The sequence below is a fragment of the Tamandua tetradactyla genome, chromosome 11, assembly GCF_023851605.1.
Source record: "Tamandua tetradactyla isolate mTamTet1 chromosome 11, mTamTet1.pri, whole genome shotgun sequence".
Lineage (NCBI taxonomy): Eukaryota > Metazoa > Chordata > Mammalia > Pilosa > Myrmecophagidae > Tamandua > Tamandua tetradactyla.
In genome coordinates this window covers 90,453,559-90,476,526 of record NC_135337.1, presented here as the reverse complement: position 1 = coordinate 90,476,526, position 22,968 = coordinate 90,453,559, and the positions used below count along the sequence as shown (strand labels likewise).

General features: G+C 59.6%; 2 protein-coding genes across 4 annotated transcripts; one reads left to right on the top strand and one right to left on the bottom strand.

The window, feature by feature from the left end:
• Positions 1-335: 335 nt before the first annotated feature.
• On the bottom strand, positions 336-8,312 carry ODAD3 (outer dynein arm docking complex subunit 3). Of its 3 annotated transcripts, XM_077121739.1 has the most exons (14): positions 7,760-8,309; positions 7,160-7,221; positions 6,175-6,296; positions 5,998-6,075; positions 4,438-4,608; positions 4,204-4,305; positions 3,988-4,113; positions 3,715-3,837; positions 2,966-3,118; positions 1,972-2,132; positions 1,732-1,888; positions 1,278-1,433; positions 828-912; positions 336-695 (listed from the first exon to the last, which is right to left on the bottom strand). In XM_077121739.1, exons 2-14 carry the CDS (start codon positions 7,191-7,193, stop codon positions 577-579), a joined length of 1,587 nt encoding a protein of 528 aa, XP_076977854.1. In that variant the 5' UTR covers positions 7,194-7,221; positions 7,760-8,309; the 3' UTR covers positions 336-576. The 3 variants fall into 3 exon arrangements, with proteins under 3 accessions (XP_076977854.1, XP_076977852.1, XP_076977853.1); XM_077121737.1 differs by having other exon boundaries at positions 7,160-8,312; XM_077121738.1 differs by having other exon boundaries at positions 4,447-4,608; positions 7,160-8,312.
• PRKCSH (PRKCSH beta subunit of glucosidase II) lies at positions 7,599-20,192 on the top strand. Its single transcript, XM_077121740.1, has 18 exons — positions 7,599-7,674; positions 7,778-8,073; positions 8,475-8,597; positions 8,814-8,930; positions 9,411-9,506; positions 9,605-9,662; positions 10,599-10,716; positions 12,126-12,255; positions 16,839-16,923; positions 17,490-17,568; positions 17,942-18,028; positions 18,245-18,445; positions 18,526-18,622; positions 18,857-18,926; positions 19,026-19,115; positions 19,303-19,377; positions 19,462-19,561; positions 19,652-20,192. Exons 3-18 carry the CDS (start codon positions 8,507-8,509, stop codon positions 19,793-19,795), a joined length of 1,638 nt encoding a protein of 545 aa, XP_076977855.1. The 5' UTR covers positions 7,599-7,674; positions 7,778-8,073; positions 8,475-8,506; the 3' UTR covers positions 19,796-20,192.
• The last annotated feature ends 2,776 nt before the right edge of the window (positions 20,193-22,968 follow it).

Below are 22,968 nucleotides of genomic sequence, written 5' to 3'. Positions count from 1 at the left end.
CGGGACCCGGGTGCGCGACCCACGGCTCTCGGATGCCCCCGGCCCGACCTCGGCGCCACCCGGTCCACAGGGAGGGAGGGTCCTCTTCCAGGTCCCCAGGCGCGGAAATCTCCGCGCGTCCCCAGGGACGTGGGTCCCTGGTGCGTTTTCAAGCTCAGAGCAGGTCCCACCCAGAGGTGTGTGTGTGTGTGTGTGTGTGTGAACTTTTCATCTCTGGGGAGGGGGAAGGCGCCAGCTGTGTCTCCAGTGCGTGGGGGCCGCGGCCCGCCCCAGGCCCCGGCTTTGGGGGAGCGGACGTTTTGGGTGCAGGGCCAAGCAGAGGCGAACGCCCAGGGGCTGGTCGGGGACCTTTATTGAGCGACTCCGAGGCCCGCCGCCTGGGGAGACTGAGTGTGGGAATGTCCGGCCCGGTCCCCTTCCTCTTCTCCGGTGCCGCCGGCCCGCTCCGCAACCTGCCCGGGCCCCGTTCAGCCCGTGAAGGGGGCCCCCGAGGGCCCGAGGCGGGACCCCCAGGGAGGGGAATGTCGGGGGGGCTCGGAAGGGACCCGGAGGCGCCAGGTGGGCGCGAGGTCGCGTCTAGGATCTCCGCGAGCGACTGCGCCTCTTGCTGCGGGATTCGATGAATTTCTGAGAATTGATCTTGAGCGCCGAGCGGGTCACCACGTCGTTGTCGTCGTCCTCGCTCTCCTCCTCGTCTTGGGGGGGACGAAGGGTGAGTAACGGGGAAAGTGGAGGGAGTCCAGGGCCCCCAGTCCCTGGCCCCGCCCTCCCCTCCCAGCCCCCTCTCCTTGGCCCTCCGCCCCGCCCCTCTCCCCGCCCGCACTGACCGAAGAATTTGTCCTTGGTCCCGGCCTGGGGCAGAGCGATGCGGGTGTTGTACAGCGGCAGCTTCCCCTCCAGGATGGCGTAGAACTGGAGGGGGCGGGGAGAAGGGTGGGCGGGCAGCTCCTGTTCCCTCCTCCCCTCCCCGACTCCGAGGTCTCCAGCCCGGTTTAGTTTTTATTCCACCGGCGGGCCGCGTCCCTAGCTCTCAGAGCACCGGGAGACCCAAGCCGGCCCCGCCTCCTCGCCTTCAGGCCCCGCCCCGATCTCAGGGCCCGCCCCCAAGACCCGGGGCCCGCCCCTTTGGCTCCTCCGCCTTTACCCCCTGGTCCTCAGCTTCACCTCAACCTCCTAAACCAGTCTCCTCCCTGCTCCTTGGCCGCCTCCCTTGGCCTCCCCAAGGTCGCCCCCCACCCCCGGTTCCCGGTTTCATCGATCCCCGGCGGCGCGGGCACCTCACGCTCGGCGATGTGGCGCAGCATCTCCTGCACGTCGAGTTTCTCGAACTGCGCCTGCAGCCGCAGCAGCTTTTCCTCCACGAGGCCCAGCAGGTCCTCCAGGTAGTCACCCGCCTTGGGGTCCAACACCTTCCCTGAGAAGCGACTGTTCTCCTGCGCCGGGGGCGGGGTCGAGTCAGTCAGCCGGGGGCGGGGCCTCGCCGGCCTGGGGGGCGGGAGCTTCTCTCGAGGGCGTGACTTTCGAGGGGCAGGGTCCCTGAGGTGCCCTATGGGTGAGGGCAGGGTGGATTTTTCCCTTGGGGGCGGGGCTTTAAGTCGGCAGGGACTCTGAAGTTCTGGGCCCTTGGGAGAAAACGCGGTGTGTGTGTGTGTGTGTGTGTGTGTGTGCGCGCGCGCGCTTTGGGGCGGGGCTTCTTGCTGAAAGCGGGGCCCTCCCGAGGGCGGGGCCTACCACGGTGACGTGGTTCAGCTTGCCCGCCAGGTGCTCGAGGCCGGCCTTGACCTCCTGCATTGCCCGCGTGGTGCTCTCCAGCTCTTCCCGCGCCTCGCTGCGCCGCTGCTCCTCGGCCTTGAGGCGCCCCTCCAACTCAGTGTGCACCTTCTGCTCACTGCAGGCAGCGGGGGAAGCCGCCATTGGTGCACCCGGGACTCGCAGCCCTTGCCCATCCTCCCTCGGGCGCGGAGGCCTCACCTCACCAGCTTGGCCTCCCCCGTGTACTTGAGGTTCTCCAGCTCCCGCTGCAGCTGCTGCTTCTCCTGCTTCAGCCTCACCATCGTCTGCTCGTTCGCGCTCTTGAGCGACTCCAATTGCGTGAAGGTGTCACCCTGGGCCAGGAACCGCCGCACCACCGACTGCGGGCGGCCCAACCCCCCAGTTAGCGCCGGGGCCTGGGGAGGCCCAGGTGCGCCCCGCCTCCTCTCTCCCCAGCACGCAGGATTGGTGGCTTGAGCTGGTGACTTCTGCCTAGCCATATGTGGGACACCCCAAGCACGTGCAGGTGGGAACAAATAATATTTGCAGGGTCCTTCCTTGCCTACATAAAGAATTGGAGTCACCCGAAATTACCACGCTGAGCAGAATTAGTGGTCTAATGGGGAGTGCAGCTGCTTTGCAAAAATCAGCCCCTTAGCAAGATTGTGTGGTCGAGCAATCCCCACGCAGGGAAATACCCTAAGGGCCATCTCGCCAGGTGGGCCTTCTGGGCCTAGGAGCGATCCCTTGGCAGAATTCCCCAACCCCAACCTGGGAGAAGGTTGGAGAGCACCCAAAGGGGAAAGAGGGAAAGCGGTGTGCGCAGATGCCCTTGGACCCCAAATGAGGCACGGAGTGGGGCATAAACTTTCAAGGTACCCTGTGTCAAGTGCGGGACACAGGGCAGGGGCAGCCTGTTAGGGTCTAAGGGTGGTCCTGGGTGATTTGCTGGGTGCCAGGCTCTGGGGATGCAGAAATGACAAAGAGAGAGAGACAAAGTCCCAGCTCCTAAGTTGGCATGCCGGGTAAGAGAGAATAGGAAGAGAAGAAAGGACAGAGTGCGCAGACAGCTCGCACATGTTCTGCAGAAAAGCAGGGGGCTGGAGAACTGACTCCGAGGAGGGGCGCGGCTGGCATGGAGGCTTTACCAGCCAGGAAAAGGCTCAATTCGGGCCCGCGGCTGGGCGCTGGCAGAGCTCGGGGTGGCACTCACATGCGTGTCGGCCACGCCGGTGGCGTCCTTGACCTTGCTGAAGAGCACCTCGGTCTGGTACATGTCCCAGCGCCCGCGCAGCTCCTCTTCCTTGGAGCGCACGCTGTCTTGAATCGTCTCGTCCGAACGCAGCAGCACGTGATCACGCTGGGTCTGCTCTCGGGTAGAGGTCAGGACCCGGGTCAGTTCCGGGGCCCAGGCTTAGGTGGGAGGCCGAGGATGGGTGAGGTAAGCCGGGCCGGGAGACGCCATCCCCGGGAAAAGACGGCCGGATACGGGAGCCCAGCAAGGGTCAGGAATGAGGGACTGGGGCCTAGGGCCTACCCGGAGAGGGGAGGGGTGTCAACGGGCGAGGGCGGCGCCCTTAACTAAGGGGGGGGCTAGAGGTGGGGTCAGATTGGGGGCGGAGCCCGCAGCTAAGGGGCGGGCTAGAGTGGGGTCAGATTGGGAAGGGGCGGGGCTAGAGGGAGGTGTCAGATTTCGGTCTAGGGCAGAGGCCGGTGGGCAAAGCAAAACTGGGGCCCTTGAATAAGGGGAGGGCTGGAGACAGTGCGAAAACCCGGCAGTAGGCGGGGAGAGGGCGGGTCAGTGATGAGGGAGGAGACGGAGGCGGAGTCCGAGCCGGGGCTGGGTCTGGAGAAGGGTACGGGGGTGGGGTGGGGTGGGGAGAAGGGTCTAGGCTAGAGGCGCGGACCCGGCAGTCCAGGCCGCTGTAGCCCCCCCCCCCCGCCCCACCCTGGGGCGCCCACCTTGCGCTCCATGCGCTCGTTCTGCAGTTTCTTCTCCTCAGCGCGCTTCTTGCATTCGGTTATGTAGCGCTCTCGCTCCTTGCGCTCTCGGAACACGGTCTCCTCCAGATACTGTAGCTGGTTCTTGGGGGGGGGGTATCAGTGGCACGGGTTGGAGTCGCGCGGGCTCAGTCCCTAGACCGCTGAGGCCAGGCTGCAGGGACAGAGCTATGGAGCGTGGGAGCAGAGCTGGGGATGGGAATCTGGGGCGGGAAACAGAATCCCCAGGGGTACCTTAGCAATGTCGCGGGCGTTGATGGCCTCGCGGTTCACCACCTGCAGCTCCTCCAGCTCCTGTCTCGCCCGCACCACCTCCGCCTCCATGGAGTCCAGACGGTTCTCCAAATTCAGGCTCTCCTCCTGGGGGATGGGGAGGGACAGATCTGGGACGGGCAGTCCCGCCAGGCCTGCATGCCCCACCCCCACCCCGACGGCCGTCCCAGTCCCCACCTGCAGATAGGCCCTGAGCTGCAGGTACACGCTGGTGATGTGTTCCGCCTCCTCCGCTTTCATCCGGGCCTTCTCCAAGCGGTTCTCCAGGTTCCGCATGGTCTGGAGGGCAGGACTGGCAGGGCTGAGTTGCCCTCCCCACCCCCGCCCACCATCAGGCCCCACACCTCCCCCAGCACCCCGCCCAGCGCATGAGCCCGCCCCCCACCCCCCCGCGCGCCCCGCCGGCCCCACCTTGGCCACCTCAGTGTTGCAGTCCTGCGCCTCGGCCATCTCGAGCTCGCGCAGGCTGTGCTGCAGCTGCAGCTCCTCCAGCCACCGGTGCCGCAGCTCCACCTCGTGCCGCAGGGCGTTCAGCTGCTTCACCTTCTCACTCAGCCGGTGGTCGAGGAGCTCCAGGGCTTGCTGGAGAGAGAAGTGGGGAGAGCCCGGGCCTGAGCATGCCTCTACCGGCTCCCTCATCTATTCCTTCTCCCAGATCTTGACCCACATCTGTCTCTGGGGCCCCTTTGCAGCATCTAGCCTGGCTGATCCCCCACCCCCTGCACCAGAGAAGTTTTGCATCTTTCAGGATCCTCACTTCTGAGCTTCTGGCCCACCACAGTGACTGCCCCTTCTCGGTCTCCTTTGCCTTTGGAGAGAGAACTCTAGGCTCAGTCCCTGGGCTTCCTCTCTCCTCTACCATATCCCCTTGGTGAGCTTATCCAGCCTCTGGGTTTAAAAAGCCACTATACATCGATGACACCCAAATGTAGCTTCTCCCCTGAACTGCAGGCTCATATCCACATATACATTGTCCCCCCCACCCCCACTCAGGCATCTGCACAGACACCTCAAAATCATAATGTCCAAAATAGAACTGTTGCCCACTCCATGGCTTCCCCTCTCACATCTCTCTATCTTGGCTCACACAGGTCCATCTTTCCAAATGCTCAAGCCCCAAAACTTCGCACCATCCTCAACTTCTCTCTTTCTCTCGCACCTATATCCAATTTGCCAGCGAATTCTGTGTTCTATCTCAAAGGTTCTCACCAGAGACCACTTTCTTGCCATTACCACCACTCTTATGCTACTGTAGCCAACACCCTCTTTTTCCCTTGATGACTTCTTTCTGCTTCCCATCTTGCCTCCTCCTGGTCCATTTTCCACTTCTCTGATTTTTAGTATAAAATTTGCACACATCACTGTGGTTGGCTAGGTCCATGGCACAGTTTTGCCCCTGCTGACCTTCCTACACATGCTCTCCAGCCACACTGGCCACTTCCCGTGCTCCCATCATTCTAAACTTTGAGTCTGCCTCTGGACCTTTGCACTTGCTGTCCCCTCTGCCTGGAGTGCTTTCTCCCACCCCCACCCCCCAGATCTTTTCCTTTCTGGCTGATCCATTCTCAGTTCAAATACCACCACCTTTAGAGAGAGGTCTTGGCCAATGCTGACCCAATCAGAAGAGCAAAACCCTGCCCCAGGCCCTGTCTAGCATGTCCTCTTGTTTTATTTCTCTTCTCACACCTGGAAATTACCTCGTTTCTGTATTTGTCATCCTTGGTTTTTGTCTGTTCCCCCACTGTGATGTGAGCTTCCGGGGAGTGGGGACTTGGTCTGTTTTGTTCACTGTGGGGTCCCCAGCACCTAATATTGTGCCAGGCACATGGTTGGCAGGCCATAAAGATTTTATTGAGTGAATAAACAAAGGGGATTGGAGAGGATGAGACTGGAGGCAGGGATCCCAGTTGGGGATGGTGGTGCTGGGAGTGATGACCAGTGGTGGGAGAGAGATGGGGACTGGAAGCAAACCTGGCCGGTCCTGTTCTTCAAATATGGTTTCTGTGACTTCCATTCTCGAATCACTGCCTGGACCACTTTCTCATCTCCCTGAGAACAGACGAGCTCACTCACCCTTTACCCAGGCCACCTCCACCTGAGGCCACACACTGGCAGCCCGGGAGCCCCCACGTGCTTTGGAACCCTTACCTTAAGAAGCTCCCTCAACTGCAGCTGCAGTGCCTTGGTTTCCTCGCGGAGGTGGTTGATGGTCTCCTGGTTCTTCTTGATATTCCACTGGGAGCTCTCATAAAAGGCTTTCCGGTCACCCTCTGGGACAGGTGAGGTGGGCAGGCACCAATGGAGTAGAGTGTCATTGCAGGGAGTGGGGGAGGGGAGAGAAAGGGAAGCCTCCCAACTTTTTGCAATTGTCCACATAATACAATAACAAGCCCTCCCTTTGAGCGTGTACTACATATGGGATGCCACCTAAGACTAAAAGCTTTCGAGACATCATGTTATCCCATACCAAGAAGTGCCATTATAACCATGCCCACTTTACAGGTGAGAAGACTGAGGCTCAGAGAGGCTGGTGACATTGTAGGTCACAGGCAGTCTTACTCTTGAGCCCACACCTTCCACCCCTATGTAAGATTATCCCTTGATAACAATGAAAGTTTTACACCAGGATTTCCCAGCTGCAGAATGACTGACACTTGGGGCTGGATGGGGGAGGGACGACCGTCCTGGGCATTGTAAAACATTTAGCAATATCCATGGCTTCTACCCAGAAGATGCCCCCCAGTACCTTTTCACCCCAATGTGACAATCGAAAATGTCTCCAGACATTGCCAAATGGCCTCCTGGAGACTAAAATCATTCCTCCTTTGAGAACCACTGTTCACACTGTATAGTGCCAGGCACTGTATCGTTTCTCTCCCCATTTTATAGATGGGAAAACTGAGAGCCATTAGGTTACTCTTAGTCTCCCAAGGTCAAATAACTGGTATATACAGAGCCTGAATTTGAATCCATAAAATCCAGCTCTAAAACCCATGGTCTGCACCACCCCATGCAAACAGAGCAGTTTAAATTACACACAAGTGTGAAATACCTTCCAGTAGTTTGGATTCCAGGAAAAGTTTTAAAAGACAGGTGAACCTTGACGCTTATGTACCCTCTGGGGCCGTCTTACCTAAGAGTTGTATCTTCCTTTGTAACTCGATCATCTGCGAATCCACAGCGGCCTTCGTCCCGCTGCGGAGAGAGGGCCCCGCCTTGAATTGGAGGGGGGGCCAGGCCAGGGCTGCCCCCTTGCCTCGGGGGTGGCCGCCCGCGGGCTGAGAACGACGGCCCTTGGCCTTGGAAGAGGACGTCGCCGCCTGGTCCTGACCCGAAAGGACGTTGGCGGACGCTGCCCTGCACAGGGGGTTCGACATGATTGGGGTGGGGCCCGAAGACCCCTAGGGGTTAGGGAGCGAGTGTCCGGGATCTGGCAGCTCGAGTTCCTCCGGTTCTGGAAATGCACTTTCCCACCGCTTGGCGGGGCCTCGCAGCATCTCCCGGTTGCTAGGAGATACCTCCCCCCTCCTCCCTCCACGGCGCTTCCATGGAAACCGCCCGCGTTCCACGCCACCGCTCTCATTCGCTGCCACGGCACGGAGGAGGGCGGTCCCGAGAGAGGGCGGGGCAGAGGCGCGCGGCCATGGGGTGCGGGATGGTATCTTGGCCTCACGCGCTCCTTCCATCCCCCCACCCTCACCCCGACCGGGGTTCGTGGGCATTTATCGGAAACCTTCTTTTCCGGCTGCAGGAGTCGCCACTCCCAAGATGGAGGCACCACGCACCGCCATTAAGCGCGAGCCGTCAGAACCATCCCCTCCGAGCCTTTCCAGCCCTACCCAAGATGGCCGCCCCAGCTCTTGGCGCGCCACGTTTGCCACCCCCAACATGGCGGGGCCGAGTTGCCGTACGGGACGCGCGGCGTGCGACCGGAAGTGACGCACCCCAGAGTGTTCCGCTTTCTTTTTGCAGCAGAAACCGAGGGTGCTGGGCCAGGGGGGCGCGGTGTGCACTGACCTTTGGCCCCCCTTCCCCCGTTTTATATAGGTAAAGAATTAACAGGCGGGAGGGCACCCCAATTTCCTATCGTGGACGATCCGAGGTAGGGTTGTGGAGGAGGACACTGTTAACCCCTTCGGCCTATTGGCGGGAATCGGACAATCCAGTCTCCCCACCCTCTGCGGGAACGGAGGTTTTAAAGTCTCCATCGCCGATTGGAGCAAAGTGATGCTCGCCTCCACTGGCTAGGGTTGGGGATCCCCCTGCGCCCCCGTCCCAATATCGGAAGCAAAAGGAACTCCCCATTGTCCGGAGGCAATGGAGGAGCCCCATTGGCTGGAGAAAGGCTGGCCTGCCTTTGACTGGAAGCAGCCCCCTGGCGCGTGGCCTCTTTCTCGCCCCTGCGTGGAGGCAAAGCTCCTTTACCCGCAGCCTCCTTCCTCCCACAGAACCTGCTTCCGGCCTCACAGCTCTGAACGAGATGCTGCTGCTGTCGCTGCTGCTGCTGCTGCTGTCGCCGCCCCTTTGCTTGGCTGTGGAGGTGAAGCGGCCCCGCGGCGTGTCCCTGTCCAGTGAGTCCCCCTGCTCGCCCACCGGCCAGGCTGGAGATTGGGGTCGGGTGTGGGAAGGGCTGACCTTTGACTCCTGGGATAGGCATTTCCTGCCTTCGCCCCAGTTTCCTCCTAGCTCCTGGGTAGGGAAGGTAGCAGTAGGTGAGTAGCAGAGATCGTGTTTGGTTGAAGGGGTCTCTCCCGGCTCTGGACTGAACCTCTTGCTCTCTTCCCCAGACCATCACTTCTATGAGGAGTCCAAGCCTTTCACTTGCCTGGACGGCTCTGCCACCGTCCCTTTTGATCAGGTCAACGACGATTACTGTGACTGCAAGGATGGCTCAGATGAGCCCGGTGAGCTTTTTCTCCCTTCACTCATCATGCATTTATTGAATACCTACTGAATGCCCTGCCCTACCTGGCTCCCTGTGGAGTTGGGGGAAGCAGGCTCAGAAATGGGTGTTCAGTGGTCGTTGTTGTGGTGAGGGCAGACCCCAGAGAGGCCCCAGCCCAGGCTCATGGTCAGGAAAGGCTTCTCGGAGGAGGTGAGGGTCACAGCTGAATCCTGAAGAGTGCCGTAGACAGAGGGGCCAACGTGTGCAAATATCCCGAGGTAGGTGGGAGAGGTGGGGTAGAAGGGCCTCAGCGGGACAAGGCAGGAGAGAGCCACAGGAAGTTTTTGTTCAGGCCCTGAGTGTGTTACTGTTTTCTTCCCTTACTCGGCACTAGTTATTCCCACATCTCTTGTATTCACTGTGTGCCTGTGGGGGCGGGAGCTCCGTCTACGGATGTGTGGGAAACCCTTCTCTGCAAACCCTTTCTCATTCCCCACAGGCACGGCTGCTTGTCCTAATGGCAGCTTCCACTGCACCAACACAGGCTATAAGCCCCTGTACATCCCCTCCAACCGGGTCAACGATGGGATTTGTGGTAAGTGAGGACATACCAGGGCCAGGGAAAAAGGTGTGCGTGGGGCAGGGGAGAAAGAAGCACTGCCAGGTCTCATCATGGCCCTGCCTCTCCCTCAGACTGCTGCGACGGGACAGACGAATACAACAGTGGTGTCATCTGTGAGAATACCTGCAAGTATGTGGGTGGTCCCTCTAGGACCTTGGGCTCTCCCCCTCTCCCTGCCATGGTCCCCTCTCTTTTCTGCTTTTGTGTGTCCAGGGCTCACTCTGTGCCAGGCATCTTGTGAGCCCTGCATCACTGGTTTTCACTCTGTCCTGGGAGCAGGTGCAGGTGTTTCCCTGTTCAACAACACATGAGGAAACTGAAGTTCAGAAAAGGAAATGACTTCCCCAGAGTGGTAGCTAGGAGATAGCAGGGCCGGGACCTGAAGCCAGGTCCCATCCCTTTCATTGCTATGCTCTGTGGTGCAGCCTGAAAATGTAACTATAAACAACAGAAGCAGGCTGAGGGTGAGGCATTGTGCTGTGGTGGGGCTTGTGGCATCTAAAGGGATAGCTGCCCACAGCACCTGTCAGTTCTTGGCAGGTGACAGGGCTGTTTTTGTCTTTCCAGAGAAGTTGAAATTCCCGTTACTTAACTAACCTTTCCTGGTTTCAGATTTTTTTTTTTTTTTTTTTTTTTTTTACATGGGCAGGCACCGGGAGTTCTCGGGCATGGCAGGCAAGCACTCTTACCTGCTGAGCCACCGTGGCCCACCCTGATTTCAGATGTTTTTAAGTAGAGTGTGGATTTAATGTAACATGTCTGCTGGCCAGATTTGCCTCTTTGTTGGAGAATCTGATTTCTGTGATATCTCTCTTGGGTTCTGACTTCTAACCCACCTCCCAGCATTCCATAGTCTTCCCCTGATCCCGAGGTGGGCAAACCCTGTCCACTGGACTTCCCAGCAAGGACAGGGAAAAAGGGCACTGAGGCAGAGTGAGACTCTCAGTGGGTTTGCTTTCTCAGCGTTTTCCAGTGGGGGACCTGGTGGGCTGAGCCCTTTTGAAAGAGGCAGGCGCGGTGGGTCTTTAGCACCCCTGGTGTTGCCTCTGTGTTCCCCCACCCCAGGGAGAAAGGCCGGAAGGAAAGAGAGACTCTGCAGCAGATGGCGGAGGTTACCCGTGAGGGATTCCGCCTTAAGAAGATTCTCATCGAGGACTGGAAGAAGACCCGCGAGGAGAAGGAGGTGAGAGGTCCCCTCCCCCAAGGACGGATTGGGCCCGAGACCTCAAGGGCTGCCGAGGGCTGGGGTTTCATACTTGCTCCAAATGAGTGGTCCTGGGGCAAGTCATCCCATCTGTGCCTCGGTGTGTTCATTTGTCCGTTGGGGGTGTGGCGGTGGGTTCAGCAGTTAGTGAGTGGGAAGCAGTAGGCAGAGCTTGGAGGGGCTCTGCCACCTTCTGGGGACGGTAGGGCCGCCTCTCTGCATCTTGGTCTCCCCAGCATAAGATGGAGCTGGCAACCGTTTAACTTCCCAGTTCTGCGCGGAGGACTGATTTGGCGTTAGCTGGCAGTAGCTGTGTTAGTTCAGTGGGGTGGGTGCTCCAGGCAGGGGCCCAGAGAAGCTGGGTTCCCGGGTGTGTGGCCCTCCCCGCTCTGTCTGCTGACCCCACACCCCCTTTGACCGTTCAGTGGGTTAGTCTCACCACTGCTCCCAGCCCGACCTGCTGAGTGAAATTCCGGCTGTGTTTCTCTGCCTATGGAAGGTTCCGGGTCTCTCTCCCACCCCATGGCCTGGCTAGGCAGGTTCCTCCCGAGTTCAGGGGAGGCAGTGGGGAGAGCCATGTAGTGGGGTTGTGCCAGGTGACCTTTGCCCTCCTGGGGAGGTAGGAGGATCCTGGCAGGAAGCCAGACTGAAGTGTTGGCCAAGGTTGCGGGAGGAAAGCAGTCCTGTGGGGGCTCAGGCTAATATCCTAGCAGCTCCGCACCCCATCCTTAGGTCAGAGCCCACCTAGCACACTTACTTGTTCCTTCTTGGTGAAAACACCTAGAGGCCCAGGATGTGCCGTGCACTGCCCAGGAGGCTGGAACCATCTTTCCTACCTTGGGTTCATCATCACGTGGGATGAGTAAAGGGCATCCAGGGCTGCTGAGAAAAGGGAAGCGCGGGCCCTGTGTGACCAGGCTTTTGCCCCCCACATCCCCTTCCCCTTCCCCCCCTCCCTATATTGAGAGTAAGTGATACCTTAGAAGAGGAGGCTTCTGCCAGAATTGAAATCTGTAGGGTAATTCAGAGTGAGTCCAGGAGAGTATTCCAGGCAGGAGGAACAGTCTGAGCAAAACAACAGCAGGCAGAAGAGCACTGGGGGCTCTGAATGTCGTTCAGGACAGCTAGAACCAGCAGTTTGAGGTGGGGGTGGACAGATGGGGCTGGAGAAGGGGTAGGGGCCTGGTCACCCATCGTGGGCTACATTGAGGTGTTTGGGCTTCGCTCCAGAGGGCTGGGAACCTGTGCAAGGGGAAAAACCCAGTGGGGGTTGTGTTTTAGAGCAGTTTTCCCCCAACTTCCCTGCGGAATAGAGCCAGGGAGGTGGCAGGTGATAAAGAGGAAGCAGAGCCGGAGGAGAGCTGGCCTCTTACTTTCTGCCCATCCAGAAAAAGCTTATTGAGCTACAGGCTGGAAAGAAGTCCCTGGAGGACCAAGTGGAGACACTGCGATCGGTGAAGGAAGAAGCTGAGAAGCCAGAGAAGGAGGCCAAAGAACAACACCGGAAGCTGTGGGAAGGTACGTCACAGGGTGGCCAGAGAACTCGCCTTTCACTCCTGCATCCAGAAGACTCTTGCTCTGTATCCGTTGCTTTGGTTGGTTTTCCATCATGGTGCCTTATTTCCTTGTGTGCCTAGTTATCTCTGACTGTGTGTTGGTCATCGTATTTGAAAGTTATCTGTAGTAACAAATTTGTGAACTAGGATTAGGGGATCCTTCTCCAGGGAGGACTGACTTTTCTTTCTGACTGGTATCTGGGCACACTACTACTACTCAGGGATCCTCTCCCTCCAAATTCCAGGCCTGAGTTTCTTCCGAGCCCCCCAGCAGTGTGCAAGCTGAGATCTGTGCAGAAGCTGGGTTTTTCCTGATCAGCCCAGTGCTGATGGGATAATCCTCTGGCATCAAACCTTAGTTGCTGGGGGCGGGAGGGGCAGGGGGGCTGTTTCCCACTCGTCTCCCCACCTTGGACTCTGATTTCAGTCTGCCTTATCTCATGAGATCTCATCAAAACCGACAACTGTTTTATCTTCCTGGCTCTCTGCTTGGCCCTGACAGGTCTTATGATCTTGTCAGTCCTTGGTTGGTTTGAAGATGATGATTTTTTTTATGCGTTGTCTAGTGAAATTTTTTTGTTTTCTGCTGTGGATGGTTGTGCCGCCATGGCTAGAAATTTGACACCTTGGCCTTTTTCTCAGTTGTCGGGTGCACAGTCTGCTCCATGGAAGCCAGGTAGAATGGGTAGCAGTCACCACATGACCACTTCTTTTGTCCTTCCAAGCTAGTCAAGGAAAAGGCATTACCAGAAGGATCCAGCGGTGTGGCCCTTGTTACCCAAAAGCTTGTAACTGGAAACTAGGTGGCCAACAAGAGCTGGGATGCCATTGAGCTCCACCTTTCTGGTTATCTGCTCTGTTCTTCCTTTCCTTTCTCTGTGAAGTGGCTCTCCCTGATTTCTTGTAACCCATAGTCCAGCCAGTGAGTGTTAGCTGAGCCCCTGCTCACGAGGGAGGCTGCAAGCCAGGCACAAGGAGCAGGTGCAAAGGCCCTGCGGTGCGATCTTGTCTGGGTTTGGAGGGGCAGTGAGGAGGCTGTGTGGCTGGTGGGAGTGGGGGAGGAGGAGAGTTGGGGGAGGGGAGAGCAGGGAGGCAGTGGGGCAGGTTGTGCAGAACCTCAGGGGCCACTGTCTGGGGCGGGGATCGGCTTTTCCTGGGTTGATCTGGGAGCCTTGGATGCTTATGAGTAGAAGTGGGTCCTGACCTGACTAGAGTGTTCATAGGCGCCCTCTGGTGGCTGCAGGGGGAACACACCGTGGGAGACAAAGGTGGGGCTTGAGGGAGCAGGGAGGAGGTGATAGGGCTGGGGCAGGGAGGGGGGGGGTCCTGGAGGTGGAGAGAAGGGGATAACTTCTTGGATGCAGCTTGAAGGCAGATCAAAGCCATCCATGCCCCAATACTCCCCGGACCTTGGGTCTGTACCTTCTGCACAGCATCCCCTTTTCCCTCCTTCCTCCTTCCTCCCCTCGGCCCTGGATTCCACCTCCACCTTGGAGACCTGGGTCCTGTGACTGGACTGTCTCATCTCTCACCTGGGCAGCTTTGGCTGGTTCCTTTCCTCCATCTATAAGCAAGCTCAAGCTGCTGCTGCTCAAACAGCTATTCCCAAGCTCAGCCCTCCCTGAAGATGCTGCCACCACCCTCTCCCTCCGGCTTCTACTCCCCAGCTCCCCCCAGGAAAGGGCTGGCTGAGTCTCCCATGCCCTGTGCCCGGTCCCCCTGCCGCCCCTCTTTTACCTACTGCTGCCCGCACTCTGCTCCCTCGAGACGACTTTGGGGAAAGCCAAGCAGCACGTTGGGCTTACCCTCCTGTCCCACTGCCCCCACTCCCCTGTCCTCTGCCCTCCTGAGGTTCGGAGCCAGCAGCTGGGGACCAGGTCAGCCCTCTGCGGGGCTGGGCACAATACAGGGTCACCCCTCTCGGGCTTTGAAGGGTGGCCCTGGTTCCAAGGCCGAAAGACATGGGATGTGACTGGGGCCCCAAAAGAAGGCCGAGAGTTTCCTGCACTATTTCTTCCTTTCAAAAACACATCTGTATTCCCTGTGATTGATTTATTTATTTATGCTGAATAATTGAGGAAGTGATAAAACAAAGAGGGACTGTGGTATTAAACAACAGGAATTTATCAATGCACGGTGTTGAGGCCAGGGGGAGTCCAAAATTGGGATATCAGCAAGGTGAAGCTCTTACCCCAAAGTCTGGCATTCTGGGGCTGGCCGCCAGCAATCTTTGGGGTTCCTCGGCTTCTGTCTTTGCCTCTGTTGATGGGCAATGTTCTTTCCTTTCTCTTCCAATACCACTTCCTTCCTGTTCTTTGTAAGACCCCCCAGAAATACAGGTTGAGGCTGGCCTCCTTCAGTGAAGCACTTCTAGACTAAAAATAACATCTGCAACAGCTCCTCTCTTGGCCACAGGGAGACAGGTTAAGATGAAATAGGGTTAAGGTATTTGTTGGTGTGCCCGATTCAACCTACCCCCATATCTCAAGATGAAAAATTTCCCCCATTTTATCATTCATCTTTTGGCGCTAGGTCCTTGGTGCTTTTTTGGCCAGGCAATTTCTGTCTCTGTCTCTGTCTCTCTTTCTCTTTTTATTATGGTAAAATAACTTAAAATGTAACCATTTTAACCACTTTTTATGCAAACAGTTCAGTGGCATTAGGTTTGTTTGCAAAGTTGTGCAGCCATCATCACAATTTCTAGAACTTTCTCATTACCCCGAACAGAATCTCTGGACCCAGGAAGCAGTCAAATCCTATTCCCCTCCTGTTGGCCCCTGGTAACCTGTAATTTACTTTTACTCTCTGAATTTGCCTGTTCTGGAAAACCTAACTTAAGTGGAATCAGGAAGTATTTGTTCCTTGGCATCCAGCTTCTTGTACTCAGTGCAGTGTTGTCAGGTCCATCTGTGCTGTGATACAGATCAGAACTTTGTTCCTTTTTATGGCTGAATAACATTCCACGAGCAGCCAGACCACCTTCTGTTTATCTGGTCATCCGTGGATGCACACTTGGGCTGCTTCCATCTTTCGGCGACTGTGAACATCAGCGTGTGAATGTCTGCTGGCCTCCCTGCTTTCATTTCTTTGAGGCTTGGGCCTAGGAGCAGAATTGCCAGGCCGTTTTTTTTTCCCAAGTGGATACCATTGTCTCGTCTTTGCCTCTGTTTTTACCTTTTTGCCCATGGCCATGTGTCTTGGCAAACGCACCCCTGCTTCTCCTTAGGGCACCTTTTTGGGGTGCCTTCCCTCAGTCGGGGGAGCATGCCATATCCTGACCCAGATTCCCAAAGGATGATGGAGACAGGCATGAGCTCTGGCTTTGGCCCCGGCTGTATTACTCGGCAGCACCGTGTCCCCGGGCAGCTCCCTTTGCCCGCTCAAGCCTCAAGCCCCTCATCCGTGAGAGGGACAGTGGTCAGCATGGCTGCCAGGGCGTCAGGGCTCTCCTGGACGGCCCATAGTGGGGCTCAGGAAATGCCAGCTTTGCTGTTGCACATGTTCATGTCAATGGAGGGCCAGGCTGAGGCCTGGTATACATTAAGAGCTTAATAACTGGGAGCCACCGTTGTGGCTGCTTTGCCCATAGTGGGGCTCGGGAAATGCTGGCTTTGTTGCTGCACGTGGTCATGTCAGGGGAAGGGCAGGCCAAGGCCTGGTATACAGGAAGAGCTTAATAATTGGGAGCCACTGCCCTGGCTGGTTTACCCTCCACCAGGCTAGGTGGGGTTAAGGCCAGTGGAGGAGAGGCTCAGAGGGTGTTTCCAGGGTTCCATCTTGGTCACAGCTTTTTCTGTGAGCTCTCGGGGAATACTTCATGAAGCTTCCGGGTGCCACCCCGCATGCTTCCCTCACCCCCCCCCCCCATATCCCCCTGCCTATCTCCCCATCTTCCCAGTGCTGGGCATCATGCTACTTGCAGCTCAGCCTCTCCCCTGGGACATTGCCAACCTAATGCCACCCAGTGCGTCTCCCCCCAGCTCTGCCCTGCGCACTGTCTCTGCCTGCTTATATTTGGGCACCCTTCCACTTGCTCAAACCCTAAACCTTGTAAGGTATCTTTCCCTCTCTTTCCCCATACCTGACCTGTCGTAAACCCCGTCGGTGCCACTTTCAAACTCTTACCCCAAATCTGGCCCTTCTCCCCCCAACTCCCATCCCACCATCACCCCCGCACCAGTTGCCTGCACCCCACCCTGTTCTCTGGGCTCTCGCACCCCACAGCGACAGCTTGACTCGGGGCATCCCTCCACTGCTCAGGGCTCCCAGGACCCTCCTGTCCCCCTGTTACTCATTTACCAATCCTCAAGCCCAGGCAGGCCCCAGCCTCTGGCAGTGCCCCCCCACCCCCACCCCAGGAGCCCCTGCCCCTGCTGAACCAGATAGCTCGGCTGTTTTCCTGCCTGTCCTTCCCCCATGCAGGCCAGGAACCTTGACCCAGCTCGTCCCAGGCTGCCTCCCCAGCATCGGCCCTGCACAGAGGGGGTGCTGGGGTGGGGGAAGCCAGCGGGCAGGGCAGAGGGTGATGGAGCTGCCCTTCCACAGAGCAGCAGGCGGTGGCCAGGGCCCAGCGGGAGCAGGAGCTGGCAGCCGGAGCCTTCAAGGAGCTGGACGACGATGCAGACGGCGTGTGAGTGGCCAGCCCTGTCCCTGGCCTGGGCCCTGCCCCCGCCTCTGCCCACCCTGCCCCTCGCTGGTCCCCCAGACTCCCCTGCGCTCACGTGGAACCTGGGTACAGAGCTGAGGCACTAGGGAAAGGGACCCCCAGGAACCTGGTGAGGCCTCTCAGCAAGGAAGCAGTAGCAGAGGTGTCCTGTGCTGGGGGGTGGGGAGGGCATGGGGGAGGGCACAGGGAGCCCTAGGCGGGGGCTGAGCAGATGAAAGGGAGGCAAGGGGCTTCAGAGGATCCCGGGCTGCATGTAGCCAAGTGGGTCAGGTGGGGTGGCTCCCTGGCCTGTGCTGGGGGGAGGAGCAGGACCCATGGGGGAGGGCAGGATGCTGTGGGGGGGTGCAGGACACCCTGGGGGGTCCAGTGCCTAGGTCCTCCTCTTTTTCCTTCTCTCCTTTGAGCCTCTTCCTAGGTTGTAGAAGGGGGAGGGGGCAGAACCTGAGTCCCCAGGACCCCCACCACCTGGCCAGACAGCTGGCCAGGGCCCCTCAGCCCCTCCCCACCTGCCTCACCCTGTGTCCCCACAGGGTCTCGGTGGCTGAGCTGCAGACCCACCCAGAGCTGGACACGGACGGGGATGGGGTGCTCTCGGAAGGGGAGGCACAGGTACCCTGTCTTGGGCTGGGACGTCCCGGGAGGGTGACCTCAGGGCCACCCATGGGACCCAGGGGGAGCAGGTGGGGTCGTGGCAGCTGCCTCTGGACCCTGGTCAGGATGGAGCCAGGTTCCCCTGCTCCCCACCCGGCCTGCTCCCCAGTCTTCCACCCTCCTGGGTCCCTCCTGCCCACCGGGCACCCGGCCCTCCCTGTGGGGGTCATGCTCTGCCCTGGCCCTGTGCCCTGGGCTCATCTTCCTCTCCATGAGCCTGCACCAATCCCCCCTCTGGCCTCACCCCAGCCCCTGTGCCTGGTACTACAGCCCAAGGCCAGAGTGGGGGGAGCACAGAGGCCCCTCTTGACTCGTCCCCCATGCACTGCAGGCCCTGCTCCAGGGGGCCACGCACACTGACGCTGCCGCCTTCTCCGACCGCATCTGGGCAGCCATCAGGGACAAGTTCCGCTCCGAGGTCGGTGGGGAGGGGTGGTCCTGCCCCCAGCCCCCCCCACCTCGCCCCTGCTTCCCCACAAAGGCACTGCCTACAGCCCTGGCACACAGCCACCCTGGCCAGCTGGGCCACCTGGGTACCTTCTGCAGAGGGCCCCCCCAGCTGTCCATCCATCCCTCCCCTCCAGGCCCCTTTGGAAGGGGCGGAGACACTGAGGCTGCCCACACCTGCCGCCAGGTGCTGCCCCCCGACCTACCCGGGCCTTCTGCTGCGGAGCCCACGGAGTCCCAGGAGGAGCAGCCACCAGCGCCCTCGCCGCCCCCCCAGGAGGAGGAGGAAGAGGCGGAGGAAGAGGAGGCCGAGCGGGGGGAGGAGGAGGAGGAGGAAGACGAGGAGGAGGAAGAGGAGGAGGCTGAGGCGCCCGGGGAGCAGCCCCATGTGTGTAGGGGGCGGGGAGAGGGTGGGCAGGGGCCAGCAGGGGAGCCTCCCCACCCGAAACAACTCTGCCCCTCCCCCAGGAGCCCCCAGCCCCGCTTGTGCCTCCCCAGCCGGCCAGCCCCCCCGAGGAGGACAAGATGCCGCCCTACGACGAGCAGACACAGGCCCTGATCGACGGTGAGGGTCGGGCGGGGTGGGGAGGGGCCGGGGAAGCCCCCGCGGCCTCGGGGCGGGGAGGGGGTGTCTGGAGCCCTGGGCAGACCTGCCTCTCCCAGGCACTCCAGGGGCCCTCCCGCGGGGCGGCGGCTTGTTTGTGCCGCGGGGCGGGGGCGGGCGTGGGGGGGAAGAGCCGGGGCGGGGGCGGCACCTCCGCGGGGGCCGCCTGGGATCGCCCGCTTGCCCCGCCCCCAGCCGCCCAGGCCGCCCGCAGCAGCTTCGAGGAGGCCGAGCGCTCCCTGAAGGACATGGAGGAGACCATCAGGTACCGGCCGCGGGGACGGGGGCCGTGGGCGGGGGGCGCCCCGGGGATGGGGGGCAGGTCCGGTCCCCGTGCGCCCACCGCCCCCGCCTGCCCTCCCAGGAACCTGGAGCAGGAGATCTCCTTCGACTTCGGCCCCAGCGGGGAGTTCGCCTACCTCTACAGCCAGTGCTACGAGCTCACCACCAACGAGTAGGGGGCGCTGGGGGCGGGCGGGGTCCCGGCCGCCGGAGAGGGTGGGGGGAGCAGGAGGGGGCCGCAGGCCTGGGGGGGTGTGGACCCTGGCGAGGGAGTGAGGCGCCTGGGAGCCCCCTTGCGTGTGTGGGGGGTAAGGAGGCGGGGGTCCCTGGGCCTCAGCCACAGTCCTGACCCCCGACAGGTACATCTACCGGCTGTGCCCCTTCAAGCTGGTCTCGCAGAAACCCAAGCTCGGCGGTGCAGCCACCAACCTCGGGTGAGTGTGACCTCAGGCTGGGCCCCCCCTAGGACCCCCCCAGGTCCCCCGCAGGCGTCCTCAGTGCTCTCTTGGTCCCCGCAGCACGTGGGGCTCCTGGGCCGGCCCCAACCACGACAAGTTCAGCGCTATGAAGTACGAGCAGGGCACGGGCTGTTGGCAGGGCCCCAACCGTTCCACCACCGTGAGTGCCCGCGGGGGGGGGCGGAATTGGGGGGTAGGGGGACACCGGCCCCGCCGAGCCCACCCGAGCCCCCCCGCCTGCCACCCCTAGGTGCGGCTGCTTTGCGGCAAGGAGACGGTGGTGACCAGCACGACCGAGCCGAGCCGCTGCGAGTACCTGATGGAGCTGGTGACGCCAGCCGCCTGCCCCGAGCCGCCCCCCGAGCCCCCCGCTGAGAACCACGACGAGCTCTAGGCCGGGGGTGGGGCTCCCCCACCCCCTCCCCCAGGGCCTCGAGGCCCGCAACCCGCCTGCGCCATGCCCTGAGCCTGCTCCTCTCCCGGTGAACCGTGAACCGAGGCCAGCTCTCCTGGATCCCTCCTTCGCCCATTCCGGGGGGGGGCGCACAGCAGCAGGGGCTGGGGGAGTCCGCACCCTCCCTGGGAGGTGGGGGGGCACCAGGCAGGGCTGAGCACCATCTCAGGCCCCAGTGGCCTCCAGGATGGATTAAAGGCGCTTCTCCCTGGCCACCCCCACTCCCTGGTGGCTATCCCCCATCCCCCCTCCACCCAGGGGCTCTCACTCCCCAACCCTGGAGAGCAAGCGATGTGACCTGTGACCTGGAAACAATAAACGTGGCTCTCAAACCCCCCCCCAGTCTGTGTCTGGGCTTCACTTTGCTCGTGTGGGAAATGGGAGGGGGCTGGGGGGGGAGCAGCTCTGTGCAGGGGCTACCCCCCCACTAGGCTGGCACCCCGTGGGACTCATCAGAGGCCCCCTCCCTCGGGTTGGGTTTCCACCAGAGCGGGGCTTGGCTGGGTCCATGGGACAACTACAGACCCCCTACCCACCCCAACCCCGGGGCAGACCCCAGCCCTGCCACCACCTCCACGCTGCCCTCCACGCGTGGCGCACACACACCCTAGACTGTAAGATTCTGAACTTTTATTTTCTGGCATGAAAAGTACAAATAATTAAACAATTCCATGTAAAAGTCTGTTACCGCGGCCAGGCCTGCAATCCCGGTAATAAATAGTCTGAACGCAACACAAAGTCTTCCTGGTGTTGGGTTTATGGTTGTTTTTTTGTTGTTGGTTGTTTTTTTTTTTTCTTTTTTACAGTTGTATTTTTAATCACCTCCAACATGGACTCTGTTGTGATTGGAAACCTTCCGAATAAATAACAGGAGGAAGGTGGAGGAGGAGGGAGCTGGAGGGCCTGAGCCCCCGCCCCAGCAGCCCTGCCCTCGACACCACCACCCCCCCCCCCCCCCCGTGGACGGGGAAGACCCCAGGCACCCACTCCCTGTTCCCTGGAGCCCTGGCCTGGCCGCAGGGTGAGGGTCCCGGCCCCCAGGGAAAGGGGCCTGGCTGGGCTGGGTTTAGGGTTTTAGAAAAAGACGTCCCCTCCCAGTTTGGGGGGTGGCAGGGGCCAAGGCCTGGGTCGGGGGGGGGGCGTGTGGGGAGGTGCCCCCTCTCCAGAGCCTGGCCCCCCCCAGGGCGGGGGGACAAAACCAGCCCTTATTGCTCACAGATGCCTCCGACACATGCGGAGGGCGGAGTGGGGGGGGGGAACGCCCCGAGAAATTGGGGGAGAGAGGGGTGGACCCGCTGGGGGGAGGGAGGGATACCTGCCCTGCTGGGGGTGGGGGGACAGGGCAGGCAGGGCTTAAAACCACAAGAATAAATAGGTTTGTGTATAAAGAACAAGCTAGGGTCTTCACCAGCTAAATAGGACTGAAAAAATTCTCAAGACAAAGAGAGCAAAAATCATCATCTCATCGAAAACCCCGGACGCTGCTGGCGGCGGGGACCGTTTCGGCTACCGTTACTGAGTTATTAATAATTATTATTACTTTAATGATTTCACTTCCCCTTTTTATAAATAAATTAGGCATAACCACGTCTTCGGCAAAACGTAAAGAAACAAAGAAAGAGAACGCTGTCCGTTCCTTTAACTTGCAAACTGGATGAAGTAACAGAAATATACACAAATGTCTTTACAGACCAACAGGAATAAATAGTTAACATAGCAATAAGTTAAAACTACGAGAAGCTAAATTCGGCAAAAAAGTACAAGAAAGTTAACTGGTGCCAGTTTGTCTTTTTTTGTTGGTTTTTGTTTTTTTTCTTTTTTTTGTTTTTTTTTTTTGTTGTTGGTTTGTTTTTGATCTCTTCGGTGTGTTTTTTCTCTTTTTTTTTTTTGTCGCTTTTTTTTTTTCCGTCTCTTCGGTTTGTGTTTTTTTGTCGCTTTTTAAAATTTTTTTGTTTTTGTTCCTTGCAGCAGAAGCTCCACAGACGTTTAAATACGAACACCGGGAGGTGGGGAGAAAGCTGGACAGTCAGATGGGATGAGGGGGGACACGGGGAGAAGGCAACTAAAGCTAAAGTCGGGGTTTGCAATTCTCAGATCTGACTGGGCTTGCTGGGGGGATGGGGGTGGGGGCGAGGGCTCCCGGGGTGCGGGGTGGGCTCCGGCCTTTGGCTTCCATTGGAAATTTTTTTTTTTAAAGAATGAAAAGTAGTGTGCGTGCGTGTGTGCATGTGTGTGTTTGTGTGTGTGTGCAGGGGCAGGGAGGGTGAATCCCAGATGGAAGCCAGGGCCGGGCTAGGCTCGGGAGACGGGCTGCATCCACCTGCCCTCGCCCACCAGGAACGAAAACCCAACAAACCGAAAGGGGTGACGGGTGGATGGGAGGGAGTGGGGGGGGCGGGGGCTGGGTCCCCACCCTGTGCCTGGCAGGGCGTGGTGGGTGCTTGCTGTGGTGGAGGGGGAGGCTCAGCCCCAGGAACGGGGTGGGGGGGTCCTTTGGCCTCAAGTGTTGGGGGAGGGCTGGGGAGGGGGTGCCGCTCCCAGTCTCACCCCACCACCACCCCCCACCATGACGCCAAAGTGGACCGAGGTATCGTGTGTTTGGATGCGTGGGCGCTGCATGTGCGTGCGCGCCTGTGTTCGTGGGTGGCAGGGAGAGATAGATGAGCCAAGGAGAGACCTCTGCAGAGAACCTGGGACAGGGACCACGGGGGGGCTGTGGGGCTCGGGGGGGGGGGCCCGCCTCTGGCCTGGGCCTGAGGGATGCAGTGGGCTTGTCTGTGTGTCCCTGGGTGCTGTGGTGATGTCTGTCCGTGACCAGATGTGTGTCCACGCGTATCCGTGTCTCTGTCTCCCTGTGTCTGTCTGTCTGTCCCCCAAACCTCTGTTCTCTCCTGTCTCTCGTTTATCCGCGTGGTGAGTGGCGCCGACGTGCCTGGGCCTGTGTGTGGCTGCTGCGGTGTCCCTGGGGTGTGCATGCGAGCCCCTCGCACCTTTGGGTGGCCATGGCCTACCCCGTGGGCCCCCCAGCCCTGCCCCTCCTCGTGCCCCAGATTGGTAAACATAACCTGCCAAAATATTTTTTTTGTCTTTTTTTTTTGTGTGTGTGTGTGTGT

Coding starts and splice junctions, on each gene's coding strand:
- ODAD3 (XM_077121737.1), bottom strand. CDS start 7,403: ATGTCGAACCCCCTGTGCAGGGCAGCGTCCGCCAACGTCCTTTCGGGT. Junction 6,076..6,174: donor AGTTGAGGGAGCTTCTTAAG/GTAAGGGTTCCA, acceptor GTCTGTTCTCAG/GGAGATGAGAAAGTGGTCCA. Junction 3,838..3,987: donor ACGCCCGCGACATTGCTAAG/GTACCCCTGGGG, acceptor CCCCCCCCCAAG/AACCAGCTACAGTATCTGGA.
- PRKCSH (XM_077121740.1), top strand. CDS start 8,507: ATGCTGCTGCTGTCGCTGCTGCTGCTGCTGCTGTCGCCGCCCCTTTGC. Junction 9,507..9,604: donor GGTCAACGATGGGATTTGTG/GTAAGTGAGGAC, acceptor CCTCTCCCTCAG/ACTGCTGCGACGGGACAGAC. Junction 18,927..19,025: donor GACATGGAGGAGACCATCAG/GTACCGGCCGCG, acceptor CTGCCCTCCCAG/GAACCTGGAGCAGGAGATCT.